Source organism: Leptodactylus fuscus, chromosome 3 (assembly GCF_031893055.1).
Source record: "Leptodactylus fuscus isolate aLepFus1 chromosome 3, aLepFus1.hap2, whole genome shotgun sequence".
In the NCBI taxonomy this organism is placed as follows: domain Eukaryota; kingdom Metazoa; phylum Chordata; class Amphibia; order Anura; family Leptodactylidae; genus Leptodactylus; species Leptodactylus fuscus.
Window position 1 is genome coordinate 98,229,253 of NC_134267.1, and position 26,612 is coordinate 98,255,864.

Consider the following 26,612-nt stretch of genomic DNA (forward strand, 5'->3'; position numbering starts at 1 on the left):
GGAATGAAATGTCAGTCTCTGGTATTGTGAAATGATATATCATTTAAAGGTATAATGTGTCTGTGCACAAGGTTATTCATTTACAAAATTGTTAATGGCTATATGTCCAGTATAGCATCATGGCAGCTACCCTGAAAATGGAGTGAACTGCAGGATGGTTTTATCACATGACACACTTGCTTATAGGCTCTTCAATATTACATATTGTCAGTAGCATAGCTCAAGGGTCAAATTGTGTTGGCTACATGAACGCATCAAATCTTCTTCAAAGTGACAGGTCATGTAGGGTGTTCCAGGTGTGTGGTTATCAGTATCTACTAAAACTGGTCCACGGGAGGACAACGGGAAAACTAGCAAATGGGTGCCTATGGACCGCTAATGCAGAATAGTGAAGGCAAACCCATTTGGTCTAATACCACAGAAGAACTACTAGAACACAATTTGTTGAAAAAGTTAGTAGATAAAAAGGTGTTAAAAACAGACTATATTTTGTTCTACATAGTTGTCAGAGATACTATGGCACCAGGATGAACTATTCGAGCAGAGGCAATGGGATTCTCTGGGCAATGTTTTATTGGAAAAGTATGGTATACCTACCACATAGACAGAGCAAACAGCTGCTATGGGGCTCATGAAGGAAAGGTACCTAAGATGGAACTCCTCCTGCAGCTTCCCAACACAGGTCCACTGTATTTTTTCACAACAATTTAGGAGCTGTAAAAAATAGATTTTGTTTTACAGTTTCCTTTAACTTCAGTGGTAGCTGATTTAATTCCTATTCAGTGGTAGCTGATTTTATTAATGTATTTATGACTGGTGTCAATCCATTGAACGTTGTTGTGTACAAAATGAGCACCACCCATCATATTTATAAAGACACAACAGTCACAAAAAGCGCTGCATGAGTTGGCAATGGTATTCCTTAATGGCAGAGGCCTCTTTCAGCAAGATAATGCTCCTTGCGACACTGCAAATATCATTCAGGTCTAGTTTGTTCAGTATTTTAAGGTGTTGTCTACACATTCCCCAGATCACAATACAATGAATGATTTGTGATGTGTGGGAAAAAACAAACTAAATCCAAAGAGGTCTAATTACAACTTTGGACTGAAAAGTTATTTCCTCTGATGTTAGGATGTTACTGTACAGTTGTTATTATTATTATTTATTTATATAGCACCATTAATTCCATGGTGCTTTACATTTGAGGGTTTACATACAGTATACAAAATATACAAACAGATGTAATACTAACAATGACCGACTGGCACAGTGGGATAGAGGGCCCTGCCCACGAGGGCTAACAATCTATGAGGGAAGAGGGATAGAGACAGAAGGTGAGGGGAGAGACTGTTCACATGGTGGTGTGGTGACAGTAGTGTTATTGGCGGTTGTAGGCCTTCCTTAATAGGTGAGTCTTCAGGGCCTTTTTGAAGCCTGTGATTGTGGGGGTCAGTTTTATGTGTCTTGGTAAGGAGTTCCAAAGTATGTGGAATGCACGAGAGAAATCTTGGAGGCAGTTGTGTGAGGAACGGATGAGAGTAGAGCGGAGTAGGAGGTCTTTGGAGGATCTGAGGTTACATGTGGGCAGGTAGCAGGAGATTAGGTCAAAGATATATGGAAGTTACAGGTTGTGGATGGCTTTGTATGTTAACGTTAATAGCTTGAACTCAGTGCGCAATGGTTAACCAGTGAAGGGTTTGGCAGAGGGAAGCAACTGATGAAGAATGGGGGGCGAGGTGAATTAAGCCTGCAGCACAGTTTAAGGTGGACTGGTGGGGCGAGGATGTTTGCTGGGAGTCCAGGGAGAAGGGTGTTGCAGTAATCTTAGCGGGAAATTATGAGGCCATGGACTCGCGTCTTAGTAGTTTCTGGGGTGAGGAAGGAGCGGATTAGATGCATGTTCTTGAGTTGGAGGTGGCAGGAAGTGATGAGGGTATGAACGTTTGACTTGAAGGATAGGTCAGAGTCCAGGGTTATCCCAAGGCATTGGACCCGTGGGTCTGAGGTAAGTGTGGTTCCATTAACTTTGATAGATGGGTCAGGTAGAGGGGCCGTACAGGATGGGGCGAAGATGATGAACTCCATTTTCTCAATGTTGAGTTTGAGAAAGTGGGAGGAGAGAAAGGAGGCTATGGCTACTAGACACTCTGGCCAAAAGAGAGGTAATGTCTGTTCCAGAGAGATATATTTGGGTGTCATCGGCATAGTACTGGTATTGAAAACAATAAGATTCAATGAGTTGGCCTAGGCTGAGAGTGTAGATGGAGAACAGGAGGGGTCCTAGAACGGAGCCTTGGCGGACACCTATGGAGAGAGGGCATGGTAAGGAGGTGGTATGCGAGTGGGAGATGCTGAATGTGTGGTCAGTGAGGTATGAGGAGATCCAGGAAAGGGCCAGGTCTGAGATACCAATGGATGATAGAGTTTCTAGCAGGAGCGAGTGGTCGACTGTGTCAAAGGCAGAGGAGAGGTGAAGGAGGAGGAGGACAAAGTAGTGACACTTGGCTTTGGCAGTTAGAAGGTCATTAGTGACTTTGGTTAGGGCAGTTTCAGTGGAGTGACAGGGTCTGAAGCCTTACTGAAGTCTGCAAAGAGTATAGTGCATGCAGAACTTGGAAAGGTTGCAAGTGTTAACCTAAATTGAAAAAAAGTCATTACTTGATGCTACATATGCTGTGAGTTTAAGGTAGAGACAATATTTGATAGGTTACTGCTTTCCATCACTACACAACCCTTCTACATCCCAATTGCTATGTGATATTAGGATGAAAAAAGATGTTTGAACAAAATTCCACAATTCCAGTGTAGGGGGCTTCTTTTCTCTGCCCCTTTCACAACCCCTATTAGTACAGACACAGTGGTGGGTGATAAGTGTGGAAAAAAATGCAGCATGTTAATTATAGCTGTGGAATCGTTATCCTATAATCCCTTTTAGTTTATAGCTGCATTTCTCTACGTAGGGGGCTTAGCCTTAAGTCTTCATCCATCCATGGAGGTGTCTGACAAGCCTTCATCTAGATGCACCACTGTGGGCTATGCTGTAACACTGTAAGAGAAGGCTTCTAAACAGCACCCACAGCTTCCATGTTTATCATGCATATTAGGAAATTCAATATGCTATCAGATATGAGTCCTCTGGCATGGTCGGTGGGGTAAAATTGCTAGCAATCCTCAGTTTTTTATGCTTTTTGTAAATGTGCCTGTATACAGTATGATTTGCTGTGGTAGTCAATGTACGATTGACATCTCAAAGTATAAGAGTAGGCCTTGACTACTTAGTGTTTTTATTCATTTCTATCACCTCTGGTAAGCTGACCCGGATAATTGCTGCAATAAAATTATTTTATGTTATGTACTTACCAGAATTGAATCAACTGTTCCTAATAGAGAGAAGCGAGGCATGTTTCCAAACTCCATCTTACTGGAAATGGATGATGTTCCGCATCCTGGATTAGGGATGAGAAAATGTTCAATGCTCAATCTTTTACGGTGACAGAAGACAGAAAGTTAATGCAGCATGCAGTCTGAATAACACTACCTAGTAGACACCACAATGGTTTCTATCTACATCACTCACAGCATTGTTGTCAATTCTAAATATGCAACAAGTATATGTTTCATAGGAAAATAAACTGAGAATTTTTCAAATCAATATAAAATTAGCTTTATGTGAACCCTATAAGGAGTATAAGGAATAAATATGTGTTTAATAAGATTAAGTGATATTCTTTTCATAAGAGTAGGAAAAATAGTTGAATTAACCCTCCTCTGACAGGCCTAACCCCTAAAGACACTATTTTGCAGATTATTTCATATATCTAATTTTTTACTTTTATTAGCTCATCATCATATTCCAAAAAAGACATACTGATAGGGGGAAAATGTACATTGTGAGCTCTATGTGGGGCTCACAATCTACAAAAAAAAAAAAAAAAAAAAAAATTAAAACTATTTTTAGTTCCTAAGGAACTTATAGGGACCTATATATATTATCTTGTCTATCACAATCTAACAGGAAGTGTAATTAGGCTGTGCCTCTGGTATGGCCCTATACATATGCTACAGCCAGACTTGGGGGCCTTCATTAGGTCTTCGGCTGCCAGGTAGAGGTATCAGCACCCTGCGTTCATATTGATAGGAGTGCTAATGTTCACTGAGTCCCCTTCTCTGAAACAATTTAATTGCAACAGTTACTATTGACCATGGCATTTGAAGGATTAAACAGGTGGTGATTAGGTAATGAATATATTCATATTTTTTTGATGGACAGATGAAAAGACCAGTCAATCGCTTCCTACCGTAGGCATTTTTAAATTTTCGTTATTGAATCCCCACCTCCAAACCCCACACCTGTAACTTTTTTTATATTTCTGTGTACAGGGAAGCATAGGGTGTTCTTTTGTGGTGTCAGGTGTAAGTTTTAGTTATATCATTTTAGGAAATGTCACAGCAAAAAAACAGCGGTTTGGTGTTTTTGATTTCCCCCCCCCCCCACTTCACCATACAAGATAAATATATTTTTATATGTTTGTAGACTAGGCTTTTCAGACACAGGGATACCTAATGTGTGTGATTTTCACTGTAATTGTTTAACTTTATATGTATTTTAGTGAAAGAGGGGTGTTTAAAATGTTTAATTCTTTTATTTTTTTTTTTATATTTATTTCTACTTTTGTTATACTATAATGACTAGACCCCTAGTGTATGCAGCCTGTCATACAAATTAATGCCAGACAATCCTGGAAGCCTTCAATAGACTTCTGGTTGTCATAGTATCCTCTCCGAGATGGCGGTACTCATACGCCGCCGGGAAAATGGATTTGAGTCCTTAATGACCATGACCTATGGTGGCTGATTAGTTCCTGTACGCTTCCATATCTAAATACCCAACATCCGCCATAATAGTGAAGCTGATGTCGGGAAGAGCTTAAAAAACAGACATGCTCTCACTTTGTTTCTTTTGACAGACACATAGATCCAACAGAAATCAATAACCATTTTTTAATGGACGTAATATGTATTAATGTCCAAATTCCATCTGTTTAAAATGAATCCGTGGGTTGGGTCAAAAAAGAAAGAGCATTTAAATTCATATTTGTCTTAAAGGGATCCTATCATTAAAATTTAATTATTTGTCCCTAACACGTAGGAATAGCCTTAAGATGTCTTCTCTGCACCATCGTTCCGCAGAAATCCCGATTTTCACTGGTATGCAAATTAGTTCTCTCTCAGCACTGGAGGCATTTCTCAGCGCTCAAACAGTACTGGGGGCATCCGCAATGCTGCGAGAAAACTCTCCAGCACCGTCTCCATCTTCTTCAGGAACAGGTCTTCTACTGGCGGTGGCTTCAAACTTCTAGGCCTCGGGCAGCTGACTGCGCATACCTGCCGGCCACAAGAAAATGGCTGCTTACAATACTGTGTAAGCAGCCATTTTCTTGTGGCTGGCGGGCATGCGCAGTCGGCTTTTCCCTAGGCCCGAGGCCTAGAAGTTTCAAACCAACCCCTGGAAGAAGACGCGAGGAAGACCCGTTCCTGAAGAAGATGGAGGCGGTGCTGGAGAGTTCAATTGCAGCATTGCGGATGCCCCCAGTGCTTTTTGTGCGCTGAGGAATTCCTCCAGTACTGCGAGAGAAATCATTTGCATACCGGCGAAAACCGGGATTTCTAGGCAATGGCGGCGCGGAGAAGACATCTAAAGGTAGGAGATGAATAGCCTTTCTTAAGGCTATTCCTACGTGTAAGGGACAAAAAAATTCAATTTCAATGATAGGATCCCTTTAAAGGCCCATTAAAAATGGATGCAAAACAGATGATACTCAGGCATCAAAAAAGGAAAAAGCAGAGTGGAATGGATATGTTCATGACTGTTTTCAAGGGAAGTTAGATCCATCAAAAAATGGCATTGCCTTGTGAATAAAGCCTTAGCTTTTAATTTTTAGGTCTGCCTTGAGCTGGTACTGTGCTAAAAACTTTGTTAAGAAATTACTTAATGCACTAAGAAGTTTTATTTCTTAACCTAATACTTCTTATGAAAGTCAGAATGATAAATAAAATAAAACAAAAGTAAATGAATGATGGACTTGTGGCCAGGGAATGTCTCAGCAGTGCGTAAGACACAAAAAAAATTACATTTTTTTTCAACCATGGTGTGACAATCACACAAAAGGTATCAGCTTACTTTACCATTCACTTGTATTTGAGTCAAGCAGGTACAGACATATCACACCTTACAATTTGAGCTGAATGTGTTCTAGATGCTAAAGTTGTCAGCTATCCTTGGTGTTATAGGCATGAATGTAAAGCTTAATCCAAATGATGTTTATTTTTTAGAAATTAAAAGACCAAAGACTGAAGTAAAGGAAAAACCAGAGAAGAAAATCCCTGCCAAAGGTAACAGAAGTGTTCTTGACATTGAATAGAATACAATTTTACAGATTCTAGCAATACTGGCAGTAAGCAACCAGAGTGAACAATAAGCACTAATACATCCTATAAACACAGCCTGATTTCATACTTGTAGATTAGAAACAATACATTTCACAGGAATATTTTTTATGTGTGTGTAGATGCTGGTAATAAAAATATTTGTCAAGATGATCATATCAATTTCTGCTTACATATATGTTGAGAGCTCAATTGATAGCTTCTGTAAGCCAATTTGTCAAATATAAGAGCAGAAAAAATTATGTATGCAGCACTATTCTTACCACCAAAATAATGGAAACTAAGATAGAACCACAATGGATCCCATAGCCAACTTAGACAGGTTGAGTGGCTTGGGCAAACATGTGGCCAATGAGGTTCAATGTGGATAAATGTAAAGTTATACTTATAGATGAAATTATTTGCCTGCGACAAACAGTGGCATGCAAAAGTTTGGACACCCCTGGTCAAAATGACTGTTGAACAGTGTGAACAGTTAAACAAGGCCTAACATAAAAGATAACACGTTCCCAATGTATTTTTTGGAAAAAATTTTTTTTTCATATTTTACATTTTCAAAATGATAGCCAAGAGTGTTTACTCTTTAACTTTATGCCTTCTAAAGGTCATTTCATCTTCAACTTGCTTAAAGGGATTCTACCATTAAACTACTTTTTTTTCTAATTACCACGTCAGAATAGCCTTAAGAAAGGCTATTCGTCTCCTACCTTTAGACGTGGTCTCCGCCGCGCCGTTCCGTAGAAGTACCGGTTTTAACCGGTATGCAAATGAGCTCTCCGCAGCAATGAGGGCGGGCCCCAGCGCTGAAAGGCCGATGAGCACATCCCCATTGCTGCCCGAGAACTCTTTCCTGTGCCGCCTCCTTCTTCTGCAGCAACTCCGCCTCTTCTGGCTTGTCTTGCTCTTGTAGTTCTATACAGGAGCATAGAGAGGCCACCCCAAAATGGCCGCCGGCCGGCTCCTATATTGAACTGCAAGAGCTGCTACCCAAAAATGGCCGCTGGCCTGAAGAAGGAGGCGGCGCAGGAAAGAGCTCTGGGCAGCAATGGGGACGCGCTCATCGGTGTTTCAGCGCTGGGGCCCGCCCTCATTGCTGCGGAGAGCTCATTTGCATACTGGTTAAAACCGGTATTTCTACGGAACGGCGTGGCGGAGACCACGTCTAAAGGTAGGAGACGAATAGCCTTTCTTAAGGCTATTCTGACGTGTTAATTAGAAAAAAAAGGTAGTTTAATGGTAGAATCCCTTTAACTGTTCACAATAACAATCATTTTGACCAGGGGTGTCCAAACATTTGCATGCCACTGTATGTCTTAGGGGAGTAAAGTTGAGATAATGACTGGTACAGGAGGATGTAGGTGTACTTGTAGATTTAGTAATGAGGAGAGATTAAAAGGGCTAAATTTATGTAGTCTTGAAAAGATGTGTTTAAGAAGAGATATAACAAACCTTTCTAAACATATTAATGGCCTATCCAAAATATATGGGGAGAACTTGTTCAATGTAAAATCCCCTTAAAAAAGGGGAATCATTCCCTGTGTCTTGAAAAAAAAAAAAGTTCCAATGAGACCAGGTCCGTAATGTTCTTAACACTAGTGATAATTGATCAATCCCACCAATTTGACATTTATGATCAATCTGGCATCTTATAACAATCATTTTAATAATTTAGTATTTTTGGCATATTTTTTGGCTATATTCTATATTTACTGTATTTTTTTTTTAATAATCATTGCCGATTATATAAATCTTCCAGATAAATTCTAGGAAAAAGCTGTTGGATTACACAAAGTCAACTGTAGGTCAATGTATTTGTAGACATTGTGTTCACCACCCCCAGCAGTGACAATTACCTGTTAACCACTTATCACATTCACTCAGTTACCAACCAACATTACGATGACCTTTGCCAGGTGGACACTCAGCCTTGTTGTGCGAATAAGGGCTGATTCAGAACATCCGTATAACAGTTAACCGACTACTTAATCTCATTTTCCTATGATGTCAATACAGGCTGCCCATATGGCTAGTAACTTAACAGACATAAGTGACATCAGTAAGAGAACCTGATATACAATTCCAGACTAAAGCCTTGACAAATGTCACCACAGGCAAGATCACTGTAACAGCAGCAACTTCAGCTGTTCTCATCAATCTCGGCTTCCCAGTGGGAAATGACACTGACACAACATTGGAGATGAAGTGTCTCTTTCTTTAAAACTGGCACATACAGTGAATATGATAGCATTTTCAAGTTTCCATACGGCTGCTAAATCATTTTCACTCACTTACCTGGGGAAGGAATATGTGGTAAATAGTAAAAAAAATCTATAAATTGAAAGGCTGAGAACAAATCCTACTTGTTGAATAACTATGATGACTATAAGATATCATTTTGTCATATTGTAGATTGATATTAGGATGGATAGATGATAGATAGATAGATAGATAGATAGATAGATAGATAGATAATAGAAATCCTATCTATCTATCTATCTATCTATCTATCTATCTATCTATCCATTCTTCATTTCTCTCTCTATACTGTATATGTGTATTTATATTTAGAAATGATAAACTAATTATATATATATATATATATATATATATATATATATATATATATATATATTACATTATTTACATTATATAAGCCATTATATCATAAAGAAACTGATGAAGCATTTGAAAATCACTGTCATGATTTCACTACAGGCATGAGGTGGGGGGCCTGGACAAAAGATTGCACCCTGGCCCACAAGACTTTAGTTATGCTGCTGTCTGTGATGCTGGGTTCACACCAGCACCCAATCTCCTTTTCCAAGTTTCCGTCTTCTGCCGAAAGAAGACGGAAACCTGTAAGACCGTGTCCGGCCGTGAGCGGCGGTGAGCATTTTGTTCTACCTGCAGCAAAACAGTTTTTTTTTTAACAAAAAAGGCATGTCCGACTTTGTGTCCGGTTAAAAAAAAAAAACGCTCACTGGCGCCAGACACTTTCTTGACTTTGTGTTTGAAAAATGACTGCAGGTTTCCGTCTCCTGTCCAGTTTTGGGCAGGAAACGGAAACCTGCAAAACGGAGACTGGGGCGCAGATGTGAACGAGCCCTGAGGCTCCATATATTTCTCTTGAAGCAATGCAACGCTAAATGCAATAATTTGTTCTCATTGATTTGTACCTAGTAAGTGAAAAAATAAAACTCCTTGTGCCTCCATTTAAAATTTAGGACACACTGATTTACAGATTAGACCACCATTACTAGAGATGGGCAAAAGTCACATTTATTTTGATGTATAGTTGTGAGGTTTGGCTCTCTGGTTTGTTCTGGGCCAAACTTGCTCAGTTGAAATCAAGTGCTATTATTTTACCCCAAGGTATAATAAGTGTAGGCCTAGGGAAGTGAATAAATATAATGAACAGCTATACTCATCTTGCCTCACTTCCCCTGGGCATCCCCACAGTGTCTGATGGTCCCTGACATCATATTTCGGCCTCTAACTGACACCTGCCCTAGAATCATCACTGAGACCTATGATTGGGCCCTATGAGGCATGCCGACATCATGACCCTTTGACCATGAACTTTGCACATGCCAAGTGACTGGTGAGGCCCAATAACAGGCCTCAGCAATGAGCCCAGGGTGCATGACATCAGAGGTTGGAAGAGAATGCAGGTGGACCACTGAATGCCATAAGGATGCCGAGGAGAGGTGAGACTAGTTGAGTATAACTGTTTGCCATGTTTACTCCCCTCCCCTGGGTGTCTAATTAGTATACTCTGGAGTATGAAGTCCGCACAGAGTATAATAGTGTTTTGTGGATGTCAAAGCCCAAAAATTTCAGGTTTGTGTTAAATCTCAAACTTTTTGAAACTTCAGGTCGAATCCAGATCAGTCATCCGTTTGCTCATCTCCAACCATTACCTCCCCTGGGTTTTCACATATTATACTCTGGAGCATAAAGAGACCCCAGAGTATAATATTGTTTCATGGATGACAAACCCCAAAACCTTTTGAATTTTTGGATCAAATCCAGTTCAAGCCAATCAAATTGCTCACCCTTAAACATTACCTTATATTGAATTTGGCAAATACCATTTGAATTCAATATCACAACATGCTAGCAAAATCCTTGACAGACTGCAATGCATATTACAATCCCCGAGTGTCTGCCCCGCAGTAGGCCTTTCCAGCAAAAGATCAGCCTATCAGGGTAAAACGGTGGGCCACAACTGGTTGTTTGGAATCTGGATCACATACTGTACAAAAATTACCATGAATAACAGGGCGAATAGGTTAGGCCTGTCTTAATATGCTCTGAAATACAACAGCAGTAAAGTCATCAAATGGTTTTCCGCACCCTACAAAATGATTCCTTCCTTCCAACCTTTGTGCCTTCATGAATCATATGGAGATCACATAGTTCTGAGTTTGTAGCACCACATTGCCAGATGTATCAGATCATGTTAATTTTATAAAAATGAAACACAACACATACTATCCATCTTAAATAAGAAGGATATGTGTAAACTGTAAAATTGGATCGGTGCAGTTCCAAAATCATATTATGAGAGCTATGATGCCTCAGAGTCATGGTCTGGCAAAGAGAAAGAAATGGAGAGCTGGGAGAAAATGTTCAGCCTGAATGAAATGAGGACAGAGGAATGCTGTGCCAGTAAGGTCTGTCTATGTGTGGAACATTATTATTAGCAGTGGTGATAGCCAGCAGCTGAAGTAGCACATTGTTGCAGCCTGATTCAATATGTTCCAATGATTAGCAACTTCAAAACATATGAGCTCAAGGCCCGGAGCACTGAAACCTTATGTCCAGAACATTTTTATTTTCCACGTTTCTATACTTCAAACACAATTTATTCATTGAATGTTGGCATACGTATAGTATCTGCATGCCATCTGTTTGTGGATTTAAGGTTTATTTCTTATATTAATTGACATGCCATAGTCATATAGGCTAGGCGTCTTCTCCTATACTTGGTGGTTCTGCCCTAATATCACCACCTGCTGGTGGAATATAGCCTTGAAAATTCTGCTTGCTAGATTTCAGATTGACAATCAAGATGGTCGCGTTTTTCTACAAACTGAGAGCTAAAGTCTTTCTAACGCTAGGTTCACACCTGCGTTCTACTCTCCGTTCTGTGCTTTCCGTCTTCTGCATACCAGAAGACGGAAAGCACAGACCGGGTCCGGCCGTGAGCGGCGGTGAGCATTTTATGCTATCCGCCGTGAAACCGGATTTTTTAATCCGAACACAGAGTAGTGCATGTCCGACTCTGTGTCCGGATTAAAAAACCCGGTTTCGCGGCGGAGAGCGCAAAACGCTCACCGCCGCTCACGGCCGGACATCTTTCTCACCCATTCAAATGAATGGGTGAGAAAGACTCCTGCAGGTTTCCGTCTCCTGCTCTTTTTTATGCAGGAAACGGAAACCTGCATTACGGAGAGGACAACGCAGATGTGAACAAGCCCTTAATGAGACTTTGATATGCCTCTCACAGCTGTAGCAAAACCACTCATACCCTTAATATGGAAATAGACACAACCTAACCTGAATCAGAACTGCCAATCTGTATCAGAGCTGTCAAGTATTACCTTTAATCTATTTATTTATTTATTTATTTATTTTTATTATTTTCCTCCTGGTTAAGGTCCTATGCTTCTCTTATTTGACATGTCCATAGCATTGCAATTCTGCTATACTGCCATACCCACTTTACCCTATCATCTGCTCCTCCTTTTCCCTCTACTTTGTTCCTTCTCCTTTTTTACTTTCTTAAAACAAGTTTATTTTGCTTCTATGTTTTTAACCATTTTGGAAGTATTATTTACTCTTACAATGATTATTGAGATCACTTGCTGCTGTGATGTTTCATTTGCTGGCTGAACTGCTCAAAGGGAGGGGTAGTGATCTAATAAACAAAAAGTCACAGCTGTGGTCAATGACCTAAAAATAAAGCAGATAAACAGTGTCAGATTTAAACACCATATATATTAGGATGTGGTTTGCATTGAGGCATCCTGTTATTTCGACCATATTTTTTGAAAATTGGATAAGCCCTTTAAAGATTTGTACCACAGTGTTGTGCAGATATTATTTTGTTACATCAGTCTCTGGTTCCAATGCGGCTAACTGTCTGAAGAACTCAAAAGGTTGACGGACATTAGTCCTAACCACTGAACCACTTTACTACCACTGTAGCTTGTGTAACTTGAAGTTACTGGACCCCAATGCAATATCCTTAAGGGTAAGTTCACACAGAGTTTTTTGGTCAGGCTTTTTAGATGGCTCCCAGAAAAAGAAGCGAGGTGCTCATTCTTCAGGCCATTTCGCCGCACGATTCATCCTGAAGACGCACCCTCCTCCGGACTAGGCCCATTCATTGGGCCTAATCCGGAGCAGAGTGCGCGGCTGGATGCAGTGCACCGACATTCAGCCGCGGCTACCCGTTTTTTGGACCAGAACCGGAGGCAGCCTCCGCCTCTGGTTCCGGTCTAAAAAACCCCTTCTGAACTTACCCTTATAGAACCCTTACCTACTTTTAGAACAGTGCAGAGGAACTTTTGGGGCCTCCTCGGGGTCCAAGGCCCTGTAGTAACTGTTACCTCTACACCCCCTATAGCTATGTCTCTGGTTTGTAGGAAAGATTGTATACTGGAAATTTCAGCAGCATGCCTTTGCTTCTTTTATATTTCTAGTAATAGAAATAGTGAGGAAGAACTACATTTCTCCCATTTGCTAGTTGACATTTTTACTGTACATTAGCACTATAAACAGCTATTGCATACACATTTTAATGGAAAATAGGTGTCACTCATCTTAATAATTGTCACGAAGTTGCTAAAAATGCCACACTGAGAGGTAAAATTCAGCCCTGAAGGCTCAGGAGAGGATCAATGATCCATAAGGCAGTTTGATTATTATTAACCATATAGACAATAGTAGGCAGGTTCCAGACAGAAAATATGGTGCTGATTTTAATGAAGAATCCACAAAATCAGCACTGAATTACTCACTGTGAAACTACCCTTACAGTCCTCTACTGGAAGGATATAACCCCTTTATTGTAATTGTCATTTACAAGTCCATGGCTTCTTTGCATTCATTCCGATCATTCTTTTTTTTTTTTTTATATATAGATTGTGAGCCCCACATAGAGCTCACAATGTACATTTTTCCCTATCAGTATGTCTTTGGAATATGGGATGGAAATCCACACCAACATGCAAACTACTTGCAGATGGGGTTTTTTTTGCCCTTGGCAGGATTTGAACTGAGGACTCCAGAGCTGCAAGGCTGCGTGCTAACCACTGAGCTACCGTGTGGCCCCTTGTTCTGATCATTCTGATGAATATTAACCCCTCTCCGCCGACGGCACTTTTTGATTTTCGTTTTTCGCTTCTGACTCCCCCCTTCCAAACCCCATAACCGAGCCATATGAGATCTTAATGTTCGTGGGACAAATTGTTCTTCATGATGTTACTAATAAATATTCTGCACAATGTACTGGGAAGCTGGAAAAAATGTCAGAATGGAGTGGATTTGGAGAAAATCGCATTTGTGCGATTTTCTTACAGGATTCGTTTTTACGGCGTTCACGCTGCAGCCAAAATGACATGTCACGTATATTCTATGTTTCGGTACGATTCTGAGGATACCAAATTTTATATGGTTTCATATACATTTTACATTTTAACCCCTTAATAAAAATCTAAAATTGTACCAATTTTTTTTTTTTTCTAAAAGTCGCCATATTCTGGCACCTGTAACTTTTTTAAATTTCCGTGTACGAGGATGTATAGGGTGTTTTTTTTTTTTTTGCGGGGATGTGTGTATTTTTTAGTTATATCATTTTGGGGAATTTTTATTGCTTTGATCACTTTTTATTAAAATTTGTATCATAGGCAAAACAGTGAAAAAATGGCAGTTTGGCACTTTAGATTTTTTTTCCTGATACAGCATTTACCATATAAGAAAAATATTTTACAGACACAGGGATACTAATGTGTAGGTGTTTCACAGTATTTAACTACTTTTATATGTGTTCTAGGGAAAGGGGGTGATTTGAATTTTTAATACTTTTAATTTTTTTTTTTTTTGCATTTATTAGACCCCCTGCTGATCACTAATGCAATGCATTATAATGCTAATGCATTGCATAAATAGTCATTTCGTTTGCAGGCTGCATAGAGCAGCCTGCAAAAGAAAGTCACTGCAGACAGTGACACTGGAGCCTTTACAAGCTTGCTCCAGGTGTTGGCGATCACCGTCAAAATGGCGGCACCCATGCGCCGCTGGGAAAATGGCGCCTCGGTCAGCTTTGACCAAGACGCCAGAAGGGTTAACGCCCACATTCGGTGCAGACACCGACCATGGGCATTAGCGCATGGTGTCTGCTGTATGATACAGCAGACACCAGGTGGCTATGGCAGCCACCCGACTCCCACGCGGCTGCCATAGTTAAACACTAGGCATCTGCCGTACTATTACGGCGGATGTCGGGAAGGGTTTAAGATGACATGAAAGCTACATGCACAAAATGCACACTAAAATTGGACTGTTTTTAACGTCCATTTTTCATCAGTGCTTTACTTATTTTTCATCAGTTTTCCGGCTGTGTCACTTTTCATTGTCTGTTTTCCATTAGTTTGGCATCACTTTTTAGTCAGTGAAAAAAACTAATGCACTTCAATGGTCTTGTTTATTTTCTACCCTCTCATATTGTTTTGGGTCCGTGCTTATTCAGATGACAGGGTGTTGGGCTTTGTGCTAGATTTATTTTCAAAATATTCACTTAGCAGAGAAAGGAAGTGGGTGGAGCCTGAGGGGAGGAAGAGGAGACTGGAATGGTAGGACTGGGGATACAAAGGAGGAAGAATCCTCTAGCTGGTTTTGGAGCAGACATGGAGAGACTGTTTTATCATATCTCAGGGGAAAGAGAAAAGACTCCTCCATTTCACATAAAGTAGAGAGAGAGCAACAAGAGTAAGTCAGGCTCCAACAGTGTCACCTGAGGTACAGCAAGAGAACAGTCACCATTTTACCTAAGGTAATCCCAGAGATAGAGCCTCCTCCATTTTGTTATATGAGATATTTGCTATTAAGCCAAAGAGATCTCCCCTCTGAGGTGAAAAGACTATCCTGCTCTGAGCAGAGCTAATATAGGAGTGAGCTAAGAATCAAGAGAAGTTACTGCTGGACATCTGCATTATTGTATGTGTGTGGAGAACTTACAGAGCAAAGCTTTGCTATCACATTTAGGAGGACATTGCAACTGGTTAAGATTGAATATCTGCTCAGAGAACATTTCCCCCCTCTTCTGAACTCATTTTTTTTTTTTTATTTTTTTTTTTTAAATCCCTCCTGGCCAGAGATGGGGCTTCTGGAAAGTGTTATTTGCTTATCTTGTACTGCCATTCTGAGAGTTAGCAAGTGTCATAGTGTGAATGGGCGCCTGTGTGTAAGTTGCAGCCTCTAAACTTTGAATCTAGTAAATTGTTTATTGCATACATAGTCTCCTATAGTTTAACATTGCCCCTATAGAGTCTAAACATATACAAGTGTTAAACCTGTGGCATGGCCGTGTACTGGCTGCTTACTGTATGCCAAGCTTAAAGTCATTCCTCATACACACTTGTTGTCTAGCATGGTAATATTGTCAGGCATATAATACTGTGTACGCCATAGGTGCTGCACGCTTTTGTACATTGTTTATTGCAGTATTGTATGCATTGCATCTTTGATCCCATTTATTAATATACATCTTAAAGAGGACCTTGCATCTCCTGGGGCACATGCGGTTTTATACACTGCTAAAAAGCCAACAGTGTGCTGAATTCAGCGCACTATCGGCTTTCACGTTCTGTGCCCCCGGTGAAGAGTTATCGGTGCTATTACCATAGCTCTATAGTGTCAGAAGGGCGTTTCTGACAGTCAGTCAGGAACAAAATTTCGAGGAAGAGGGGGAATGGAAAAACACAGTCCTCTGTGCCAAAAACTCCACAATTGAATCGTGACAAGAGTAATCACAAAGTCATTCACAATATAGGTAAAAATAAAGTTGGTAGCACTCACTCGCTGCAGGCGTAAAGAGGAATCGCACAAGACACTCCTTGGTTCCTCCGGCTTGGAACACGAGCATGTAGAAAAATCCCAAGAAAAAAATGGAGTCCAGCGCCCTTCCTCACAGTAGTGTCTATAGCGTCCAGAGATGAAAATTGTTTTTTCTGTTATGGATGGAATAGGAACACATTGGGAGAGATTTATTAAGCAAAATGCACAAAGATTCTGGCGTAATTTGCAACTTGTGCAAAAAGGGAGCATGACCTATCTTTAAACAGGTCCTGCACCAAAAATATGCTAAGACCTTTTAAGCTAACTCATAGGAGGTGTAAAGTTAGACTAAGCAGTCTAAGAATATGACAGATTTGTCAAACAGCCACAGACACAAGATCTGACGTTTCGTTTTGCTGAAGTTTTGCAAAATGAGTGTTTTTAGAATATGCACTTCTACTTGTGTGTTGTGCGCAAATGGTATATGACCTTGTTGTATGCATTTAATATGTGAATGTGTGATGTATGCATGTAATATGTGAGTGATATACATGTAATATGTGAGTATTGGGAAAGAAATGCGCAGACTCCCATTTTTTCATCATTCCCCTCTCACTAAAATTTAATAAATAGCGATTAAAGCGTCATACAATTCCCCAAATGTTATTAACGCAAACAAAAGTCACCCCGCTGAAAAAGAGCTGTTAAACAGCAACACACATGGAAATATAAAAATGTTGTCATAACACGGCAACGGAATGAAAGTATTAAATTCTGTAAAGTTTAGAAATTTTGTAAATATGTAAAAATATAACAAATCCTTTGGTATCACTGTGATTGTATGGAACCATAGAATATAGGTAATGTGTCAATTTTAACTGTAGAATATGTGGCAATTATTTTTTGCAATTCTACTTCATTCTGATTTTTTTTTCTTTTACCAGTATAGAGTATGTAAAAAGGAAATGGTACCACTGTGAAGTACAATGTGTCCTATAAACAATAAGCTTGCATATGGCCCTGTGAACAGAAAAATAAAAAAGTTACAGTTTTTGGAAAGTGGAGAGAGAAAAGAAAATGCAAAATCCAAAAATCGATGTGGCTAAACAGACTTATTTCTAAGTAGCTTATAAAATATTGACATGTAAACATGTGACACTACATGATATCTATGGATCTATGTGCATGCTAAAGGCAGTAACTTATAAAGCATAATTTACATGATATCTATGGATCTATGTGCATGCTAAAGGCAGTAACATATAAAGCATAATTTACATGATATCTATGGATCTGTATGCATGCTGAAGGCAGTAATGTATAAAGCACAATTTAGCATATGCACCCACTATTAGTATTCCAGAACTCACATTATATCACAGATAGTCAAAATGCTAATAATGTTCTATTGCCTGTAATTTTGATATATTTATACTCATCTACATTTAGACTTCATAGAATTTTATATTACTTCATTAAAAGATTAGTACCCTAGGCATAACAGTTGAGAAAATGCTGACTTAAGTTACCTAATTTTGTTATTTCTTTAAAGTGTTTCGTTTCTATAGCACAGAAATCTAGAGATTCAGTTTTGGAAAATGTCCAAAACAAAGCACAGGTATGCAAATGCTAGGTACACACCTGCATGGGAGTTTCAGATCTTTGTGTTTACTTCCTAAACCCAGTCTCCTTAAAAATCAATTAGCCAAGGAAATTTGCGGACCCCATAAACTATAATGGAGTCCGCCCTGTTTTCGCCTGAAAAATGCATTGCATTTTTTAAGTGAAATGGGGAACGGAATCCCCAATCAGTCACCGAACGCTGGTGTGACCGTAGCCTTAGTTGTAGAATGTGTCCTGTTTATTAAAATGCGCTCCATCATCATTTTTTTCCATAAAATATTGGTTTACTGTATATATATGCCAGCTGTGAGGCGGTAAACAAAGAGAATATTGCTTGTTACATCCCATGACTGTATTTGTAAATAACTCCCAGTTTTCACATTGCAGTCTGAAAGAGGAGCAGCTTACATTACCTACGACTGTATCAATCAGGCTTGGTTTACATGACGCTTTTTTTAGCTGAATAACAGTATACTATGCATACCTGTATGATAAGCCGTTAAACTAAAAACCTAACTAAGACTAAGGTGTCTGAAAGTTAGTGACTATTTGATGGTGATTGTCATATTTTTCTGCTTACACTTATACTGTTCTGTACTTACTGTACATATATCTCCGGAGGACAATAAAAATAGGGATGATTCCGTAATGTTGTGCATTGGTTATATACTTATTGGATGGCATTTGGTGTCTTTATATTAGAATGTAACAAATTGTTGATTTTCCATTTCACTTCAGAGGCTCCAAAACAGAAGGCTGAAAGTAAAATTGAACCCAAGAGGAAAGCCCTACCTAAAGGTAAAATATTTACATGTACATGAATCATTTAATAAATGTATTTCCCAGTAAATATGTTAGGGTAAGTTCACATATCCATCAGAAAATTTTTCTATAAAGTCATAGGAGCAGAAAAAACTATAGTACACTGGGGATAAATCCATTATAGAATTCCTTGGGAGCCTGGTAGATCCAATTGGACTCAATGGAGCCCATCAGATTTTGACTACTTTCTCCATTGTTTTCCTGAATGACATAGTGCAGCGTGCATTACTTTTTTGTTCAAGATTTTTGACACAATTGTCAATGAGGGCTCCTAATGGAACCTCTGATTCAGATGTGAACATTCTCATAAAGGTTAGGGCAATATTTCAATGGCGGTGTTCTTTGTACAGCAGTCTGTAAATGCTTTCTCCTCATTTGCTTGTCTGTAAGAAGTAAAGTGTGCAAGCTGTCAACATAAAAAGTGCCATATAATAGATATTCTAGGTCTTTTGTTTATTATAAAGGCTGCATGCTTATTTTGAAAGAAAGTGGCTGCCTCTATGTGTGTTGAAAGAAACCCAGCAGATAAACACAAAGGCCCATATTTACTAACAGACAATATAGCGGGCTTGAAGATAAATCTGGTACATCTTTAACCCTTTCCCGACTCCCAAAACATGAAGTTGGAGCCTTTATTAAAACTGGCATATGATTCTAAATAAATCTACCCCCTTATTCCATTAGCCTTTTGGCTTGCCCAAAAAACAGGAATTGGAGGAGAGAGGAGACAAGAGGGCAGGTGAAAACCTGAGATGTGTAAACCCCCATACGCCCGGGCCCCACGGGTCAGAATCGTGGCTTTTTACAGTAACTGCAAAGTGCATGGGATTCTAGTGAATCCCAAGCCCACTTTGTGGTAAAAACCGCAGTGCAGACATGCTGCAGTTTCCAATTATATCTACAGAAATGGCGGTAGTTTCCACATAGATATAATTGTAACAAAGTCCGTGGAGGAAAACCGTGCAAACTTTCTGTTTAAAGCGCTGCGGAAAGAGCCGCGATGTGTTCCCGTCACATTTTTTTCCCGCAGCACTTTATTGCTGTGGGTCGTCCCATGGGACCTTAGCTTTAAACTTTAGGACTAGGGTTGAGATTATTGTGTTGTGACTATAACGAGCTGTGCACCTGTGTGCTCATCACAAGACAATGGACCATATATCATATGACCATGTCAGAGTTTTATCCACTAGAAGTAACAGAATGAATGTCAGCAGGCAGAGATCTAGAAAACTGTGAGGATTTGATACAGAAATGACATTGGAAAATTGCACAACTTCTTATCATACAAAGCATAACATTCGTCTCTCAATATTGGTCTGAAACTGGACAACCCCTTTAAAGTTAAGTTGTTGTCAGCACAATATATTTAAATGGTCTTAATATTCAACACATTATGTGCTCAATTCATAGAATAGCCCATCCTGAATATAATTGCAAAACACTTTCATTAAAAAATCTGTTGTTTTCCACCATAAAAACTGGTTTGAAAGTCCTGTCACCAGGGAGCTCCTATCTTTTAAATAAGCTGTCCACTATACCCAATATTTTCAGGTGAATATAGGGTAATGGTGTGTAATTTCCATGTGGGCATGTAAACTATGGAAATGAAACTTACTTATGCAAATGGATGAATTAGATTGATCACTGAGGGCATGGTAAAATGTAAGAACCTGCTAAAAATACTCTTTTCCGAAAGAGTCCTATAGATAAATCAGTGGCGACAAACCATAGCTCATTTCTAATCAGCCCATAAACGCTGCAATCATGTTGAGTACTTGTAAATACTAGGTCTGTTGTATTGTAAAATAATAGCTGATTGCAGTTCCAGAAGCCAAATAAACCCTCAAAAGCTTAAGAATCTATTTACTTATTTACTGCAGTCGCTGAAAAAGAGAAGCCTGATACAAAGAAGAAAGCAGAAAGAAAAGTTCCAGCCACAGGTACGGTATGCAAATATCATGTAGCTATACACAGTCTAGATACTTTCACCCAAATTAGATTTTGAGTCAGTCCCACTAATATTGACATGTTTGGATGATATTAGGGCTTATTCACCCAACAGTGAAAAACTGCCAAGTCAAGGTCTCTTTTTCAGCATCCATCTGTGTTTTAAAGACAATGAAAGTGAATGAGTGTATTCAACTTTTCTATTTCTTGACAGGCAGAAAAAACTGTCAGTTAAAAAATTGCCATATTTTATATTTGCCCATTTTGACGGACAGACATCCCCAATAGAAACCAATGGGTCTATTTTTAAAAAAGGATTGAGGGCTAAGTAGGAATTCCTGAATTTTCTGAACTGTGCTGCCTATAGCCTAGCTATGATGCAGTGAGATGGATCACAGATCTGTTTGAAAGTCAACTATTGCAATATCTGAAGCTGATAGGTAGTGTCCATGCTTTTATACTCCATATGACTTCAGCACTACAAGGTCCACCTACCACCATCTATTGGCCTAGAGGCTGTCAGATGTTGTTATCATATCACGGACACGTGAGTCACTGCACTCATTGTCTGCTCTGTATTTCTGGCCAAACACATGGTGACAGCCATTTTCTCCTAGCATAGTCATTTTTCTTTGTCCAATGCGAATCATCATTTCTTCAGTTTTGGTACACACCTGGCTCAATATGGACTGATTTACCCATCTCTAGTCTATATATGCGATATTAAAAGAACCCTCCAGAACAAACTGGTATAGTTGTGTTATATAAAGTGCAAGGTCTGTCTCAAGAACATTAAAGATTATGTACAATCTTCTCAGGCCCTGCACTAGGCGTAAACCTGCTCTCAATATTTTTCCAGTGTTCTTTTATCAACTTCAATCATAAAAATTGAGGTGGGCATGCGTATAGCAGTAGGAATTTGATGACAACCACAACTTTATACCGAGTGGTTAATGACCGACATGATCCAAGTATCGTTGTCATATACCACAAATATATGCACAAATATATGGTAGCAGTGTTGTGATAACATCTTGTAAGTAGTTATTATATGTGAAATAATTGTTTCAGAAGCTCTAGTCCACTGTTTGCCACTTAGCGGGTCTTTATTTTACTTTAAGAATCCCCATCAGAATCTACTTAAAAGCGAATGTGTATTTGACACCAATGTTTCCAGGTAAACACAGCCATCTGGAAATGATAATGGCTAAAATTTAGAGTCCTCTTCAGTATTGTCCATTACCTTTTTACTTTCTGTATTGCAAAACTAGAGGGAACATTGCCTGTCAAGACTATAATGAGATATTGTTCCACTTACAAAGCTAGCAATAACAACTTACATTTTACAATCGGATCATCTTATAAAGATCTATAAAAATATTCAGTGGTTCTTTCCTTATTTCTAATGCCCCCTATAATCATTATGCAATGTTCCTTTATATTGTCTGTATACTTACTTTCCATATTTAACTACCTATTTCTAACCTCTCACTGCTCTCTTTCATCGCTTTAAGCCAATTTTCTCAGACTGTGATCATAATGTTCATATAGTGATGCAATGTATATATTATATGTGTATGAGTCATAAGAAATAAATGTAAAATAAAATGTATAAGACTTAGCTGTAGTAAGAGGTACATGTGTCCTGGAAATCATGCAAAGCATGCCATGCAGACAGTTTTTTTGGTTCACGCAAGGATGATTGACGGATATAATTACTGAGCCAAGGCCATTAGGCCATGAGTGATCTGTGGATTTCTCCGACTAACAGTGCGCTTATTATGGCTATATCTGCTGTATCTTAGCTTCACCAAAAGAAACCCATAAGAAGGAGAAGGCTGAAAAGAAATCCATAACTAAAGGTTAGTAGATGTCAGTGGCATTTGCAATGTAAACTGTATGGCATTTTTCAGTTTCTCACATTCTCCAAATATTTAATAGTAAAACTAAAGCCTAAAACTGTGAAATTTATTTTATTTGACACTTACTCCAGTCCATACTCCAGTACAATCTGGCACTTGTTTCCACCACAATAGTGAGCTGTGAACATATTTTTATGCTGTCTAGCAATCCAGAATAGGGGTTCAGCACAGAGGAGAAAACATGTCCAAGTGGGACCCAACCCAAGTTATACCAATAATATCACTATACAGTGACAACATAGTGGTATATAGCGGTTGTATACAGGGCTCTGCAGACCATTTAGTTAAATAGCATTTAGTGACTTACAGGAGACATCTCTGACTAATCGATCACATTTCTCTTCTCTTTCATCTGGACCGCCATGACCACTTCTTCCAGCTGTGACTTGTCTTTGTAAAGTTTGCAACACAGACATCTTTGGCTCCTCACTTTTCCAGGCACCCGACCATATTGTCCTCACCTACATAAAATCTCCATCCTGCTGCCCTTAATTATAAAATATTATATAAAAATCCCTTGTAAATGAATAATACCCTTGCATGAATCTGTAAATGAATGTACCTATGTGCCCACTCATTTAATAATGCCTCCTTTGTACCCTCTTAGAGGTTGTGCAGGATCAGACATTTTAACGTATGCAGCAAGGGAGAGTTATAAAATAAAAATGTACTGACAGTTACCTGTATTCTCCCCTCGATTCCTGTGCTGGGCCGTCTTTCACCTTCACTGCTCTGCATATGGAGTGGTTGTAGCAGTGACATCGAGTTAACAGGACCGCTACAGCCAATCCCGGATTCTCAGCAGTTAGGGCCCCTTCACATGGCTGATACGCTGGCTGCTTTAGAACGTGTAAACATTCCGTAGCAGCGGTGTCTAAAGCAGTTCCCATTGTTTTCTATGGGAGCCGGCATACGTGCGCTCCCCATAGAAATGAATGGAAAAAGCAGCCAATTCATTTCTATGGCGAGCGCGCGTCTGCCGGCTCCCGTAGAAAACAATGCGATCTGCTTTAGACGCCGCTGCTACGGAACGTTTACACGTTCTAAAGCAGCCAGCGTATCAGCCATGTGAAGGGGCCCTTACAGTGTTTGTCTGCCCATGGTCTTGTTGACAACACTGCAGCAGCTGCTCTGTGTACATAAAGGTGACAGCAGATCCAGTGCAGATATGGAGCGGAATATGCATTATAATCCTCCCCTGTTGTCTGTATTAAAAGTTTAAACCTTTAAATTAAGAGTACCCATCAATTAATAATTAGGGAAACACAAGGGGCATTAATAATACTCCTGCATATCCCCTTAAAGGGGTTGTCTTTTCTAAATTGGCCATGGGTCATGAAAAAAATGAAAAACAAAATACTGGCTTGTCCCCGATGCTCTGGTGCCTCCCTGCGCAGTCTGGTCCTGCTGCACTGTTATTGGATGTACCCACCAGACATGAACACTGAGGTAACTCCCCTGGCCTGATTAGAAATTTATGTTTAGTCTGGACAACCTCTTTAAAGGGGTTTCCATGAATTTCAGAAAGGATGCCGAGGAAGGTGAAGCATTAAAAAACAAAACAAAAAAAAACATTCATACCTGACACCAGTGTCTGTCACCACTGTCCTTTCCAGCAGAAATTCTGCGTTGCATCTGACTACTGAGGCTAATCAGTGGCCACAAGAAAAGGACTGGTGACATATGCAAGTGACATCACCAGTTCCTTTCCTGTGGTCACTGATTGGCCTCAGCAATCATATGTGGCAAAGGGTCTACCACTGGCAAGGCTGTGGTGTGCGCTGGACCAGCCAATGGTGGCGGACACTGGGGACAGGTATGTTTTTTATTTTTTTATGTTTCATATTCCACTGTCTCCTTCCTGACTTCTGAAATTCCTGGACAACCTCTTTAAATCAGTAATGCTGACAATAAATTAATATAGACCAATACCCCACAAGTTAATACCACTTTACGTCAATGCTGCATGCCAATACATAATAATAATACCCCATAATGAGCTCTTTTTACTAAGCTAGTTCCTAGTTGGTTCCTAGTTCTAAAGGAAATTAAACCATACATATACCTAATGTGAAACATTTCAGCATGTAAGAAAGGACTATTCACAATATTGCGGACAGATGTATTTGTGTTACTTGCCGATAATACATGTACTCGACTTGTTACAGAAGCAATTAAAGAAAAAACAGAAAAGAAGGAAAAGACCCAGAAGAAAGAGGAAGCTAAAGGTTAGTAGTGACTGTCAGTAGTTGATAAATACTGGACATGTAGGGGTTTACTGTATACACTCAGCCAATATGTGTACACAGTCCTGTGTTATAGTGGTCAATGGAAGAAATAGGTCTTCTATGTGCCACTATATTATTCCTCTGTGAGGGCACCTTTCATATATTATATGAATTTACTGATTTACATATTTGTGACAACATTCTGTTGTGTGCTTACAGTACATAGAAATTCAACAACATGCAGCTTACTGTTTTATAACTTAAATATGTAGACTGCACATTGCTTATATAAAATAATACATACTCATGTATTGTATATGAACATTGGTGGAGTTATACAATATTTACAGTAACTATAACCTGTATAAACCGATTAAAGAGTTGCCCAGAAAGAGCAATAGATTTGATGCAGCATCTTGTGTGAATTGGAAGCTCTTTCCTTCAAAGTCAGTCTCATAGGAATGAGTGGAGAAACAGACTTCCGGTTCAGATATAAGATGCAATGTGAAATGGTGAGTCTATTTGTCATGTGACACTGCCTGGGACTATATTGTAAAAGTAGCTGAATGTAAGTTTAACCTCAAAGCCAGGCGGGGATGGAAAAAAAAATCTTAGGAGTGCTTTATAAAACACCAAACACATTTTTATAAATGGTAAGATTCACTGCCCAAAAGCAAATGTATAGCCATTTCTGTATTAAGGGAACAGAAAGAAAAAGACACAGTAATTTTATTTAGAATGAAGAACTGGTATAGGAAGGTTTCACTGTCTAGAAGGGAGTCACAACTCCTAGCACAAATGTTTGCTATAATTTGGCATAAAAGTGTAGCCTGTACTATTCTGAGGAGAAGTAGATATAAATCTTATTACAAATTTCGCCTTACTTAATATTGAGTTACACTTGAAGTGTTATCAGCCACATTAATTGTTTCTTTAATTTCTTATCATCAAAGATTGTGGACTTGTAATAAAAATATGGATAAATGTTTATAACTGAGTACTATGCCTCTCATGCTGCCGTGTGTTATATCTGTATATCTATGTTTGTTTCATTGCAGTAGTTACCAAAGCGAAAACTGAACAGAAGGAGAAAGCAGAAAAGAAAGTACAAACCAAAGGTTAGTATAAAACACAATCTGTCTTACAGATATTTTATTTACTATACAAGTAGCAATTGCTGAAGCAACAATGTCACTGCAAGTGTGGTTGTGACTGAGCACTGTACTAGGCTATTCATGGCAGTCCCGTATCTCATTTCATTTCTATGCAAGTCTTTGAGACCACGGATGTAACACTCTCATATACTTGCATAGAAAAGGGAATTGTGGCTGCTGTGTGAATCAGCAGGTCAGTCTGCCTATTATATGAAAAATTGGAGAATCCCCTGGAAGAACAAACTCGCCCTCCATTACATAGCAGTAGGCCCTGTAAAACACACTGGACTGCTTACTATTTGAGTAAAATATTCATGTGTGTGTTAAGAACCATTAGTAGACAGACTGTCCGAGTACTGCTAAAATAGTTCATTAAAACATTTAGAATGAATAATTCCAAA

At 39.3% G+C, this 26,612-nt stretch overlaps 1 protein-coding gene across 23 annotated transcripts in view; it reads left to right on the forward strand.

Annotated features, from left to right (window-relative positions):
- LOC142197592 (uncharacterized) overlaps window positions 1-26,612 on the forward strand; it is a 490,495-nt gene that overhangs the window by 75,153 nt on the left and 388,730 nt on the right. For all 23 annotated transcript variants that reach the window (XR_012715324.1, XM_075267993.1, XM_075268011.1 and 20 more), the window contains 6 exons: window positions 6,337-6,396; window positions 18,877-18,936; window positions 20,841-20,900; window positions 22,713-22,769; window positions 24,998-25,057; window positions 26,116-26,175. Coding sequence is in view for 22 of the 23 variants with exons in the window: in XM_075267993.1 (XP_075124094.1) it covers window positions 6,337-6,396; window positions 18,877-18,936; window positions 20,841-20,900; window positions 22,713-22,769; window positions 24,998-25,057; window positions 26,116-26,175 (357 nt within the window). In the remaining variant the exon portion in view is untranslated. The remainder of the gene's footprint in view (window positions 1-6,336; window positions 6,397-18,876; window positions 18,937-20,840; window positions 20,901-22,712; window positions 22,770-24,997; window positions 25,058-26,115; window positions 26,176-26,612) is intronic.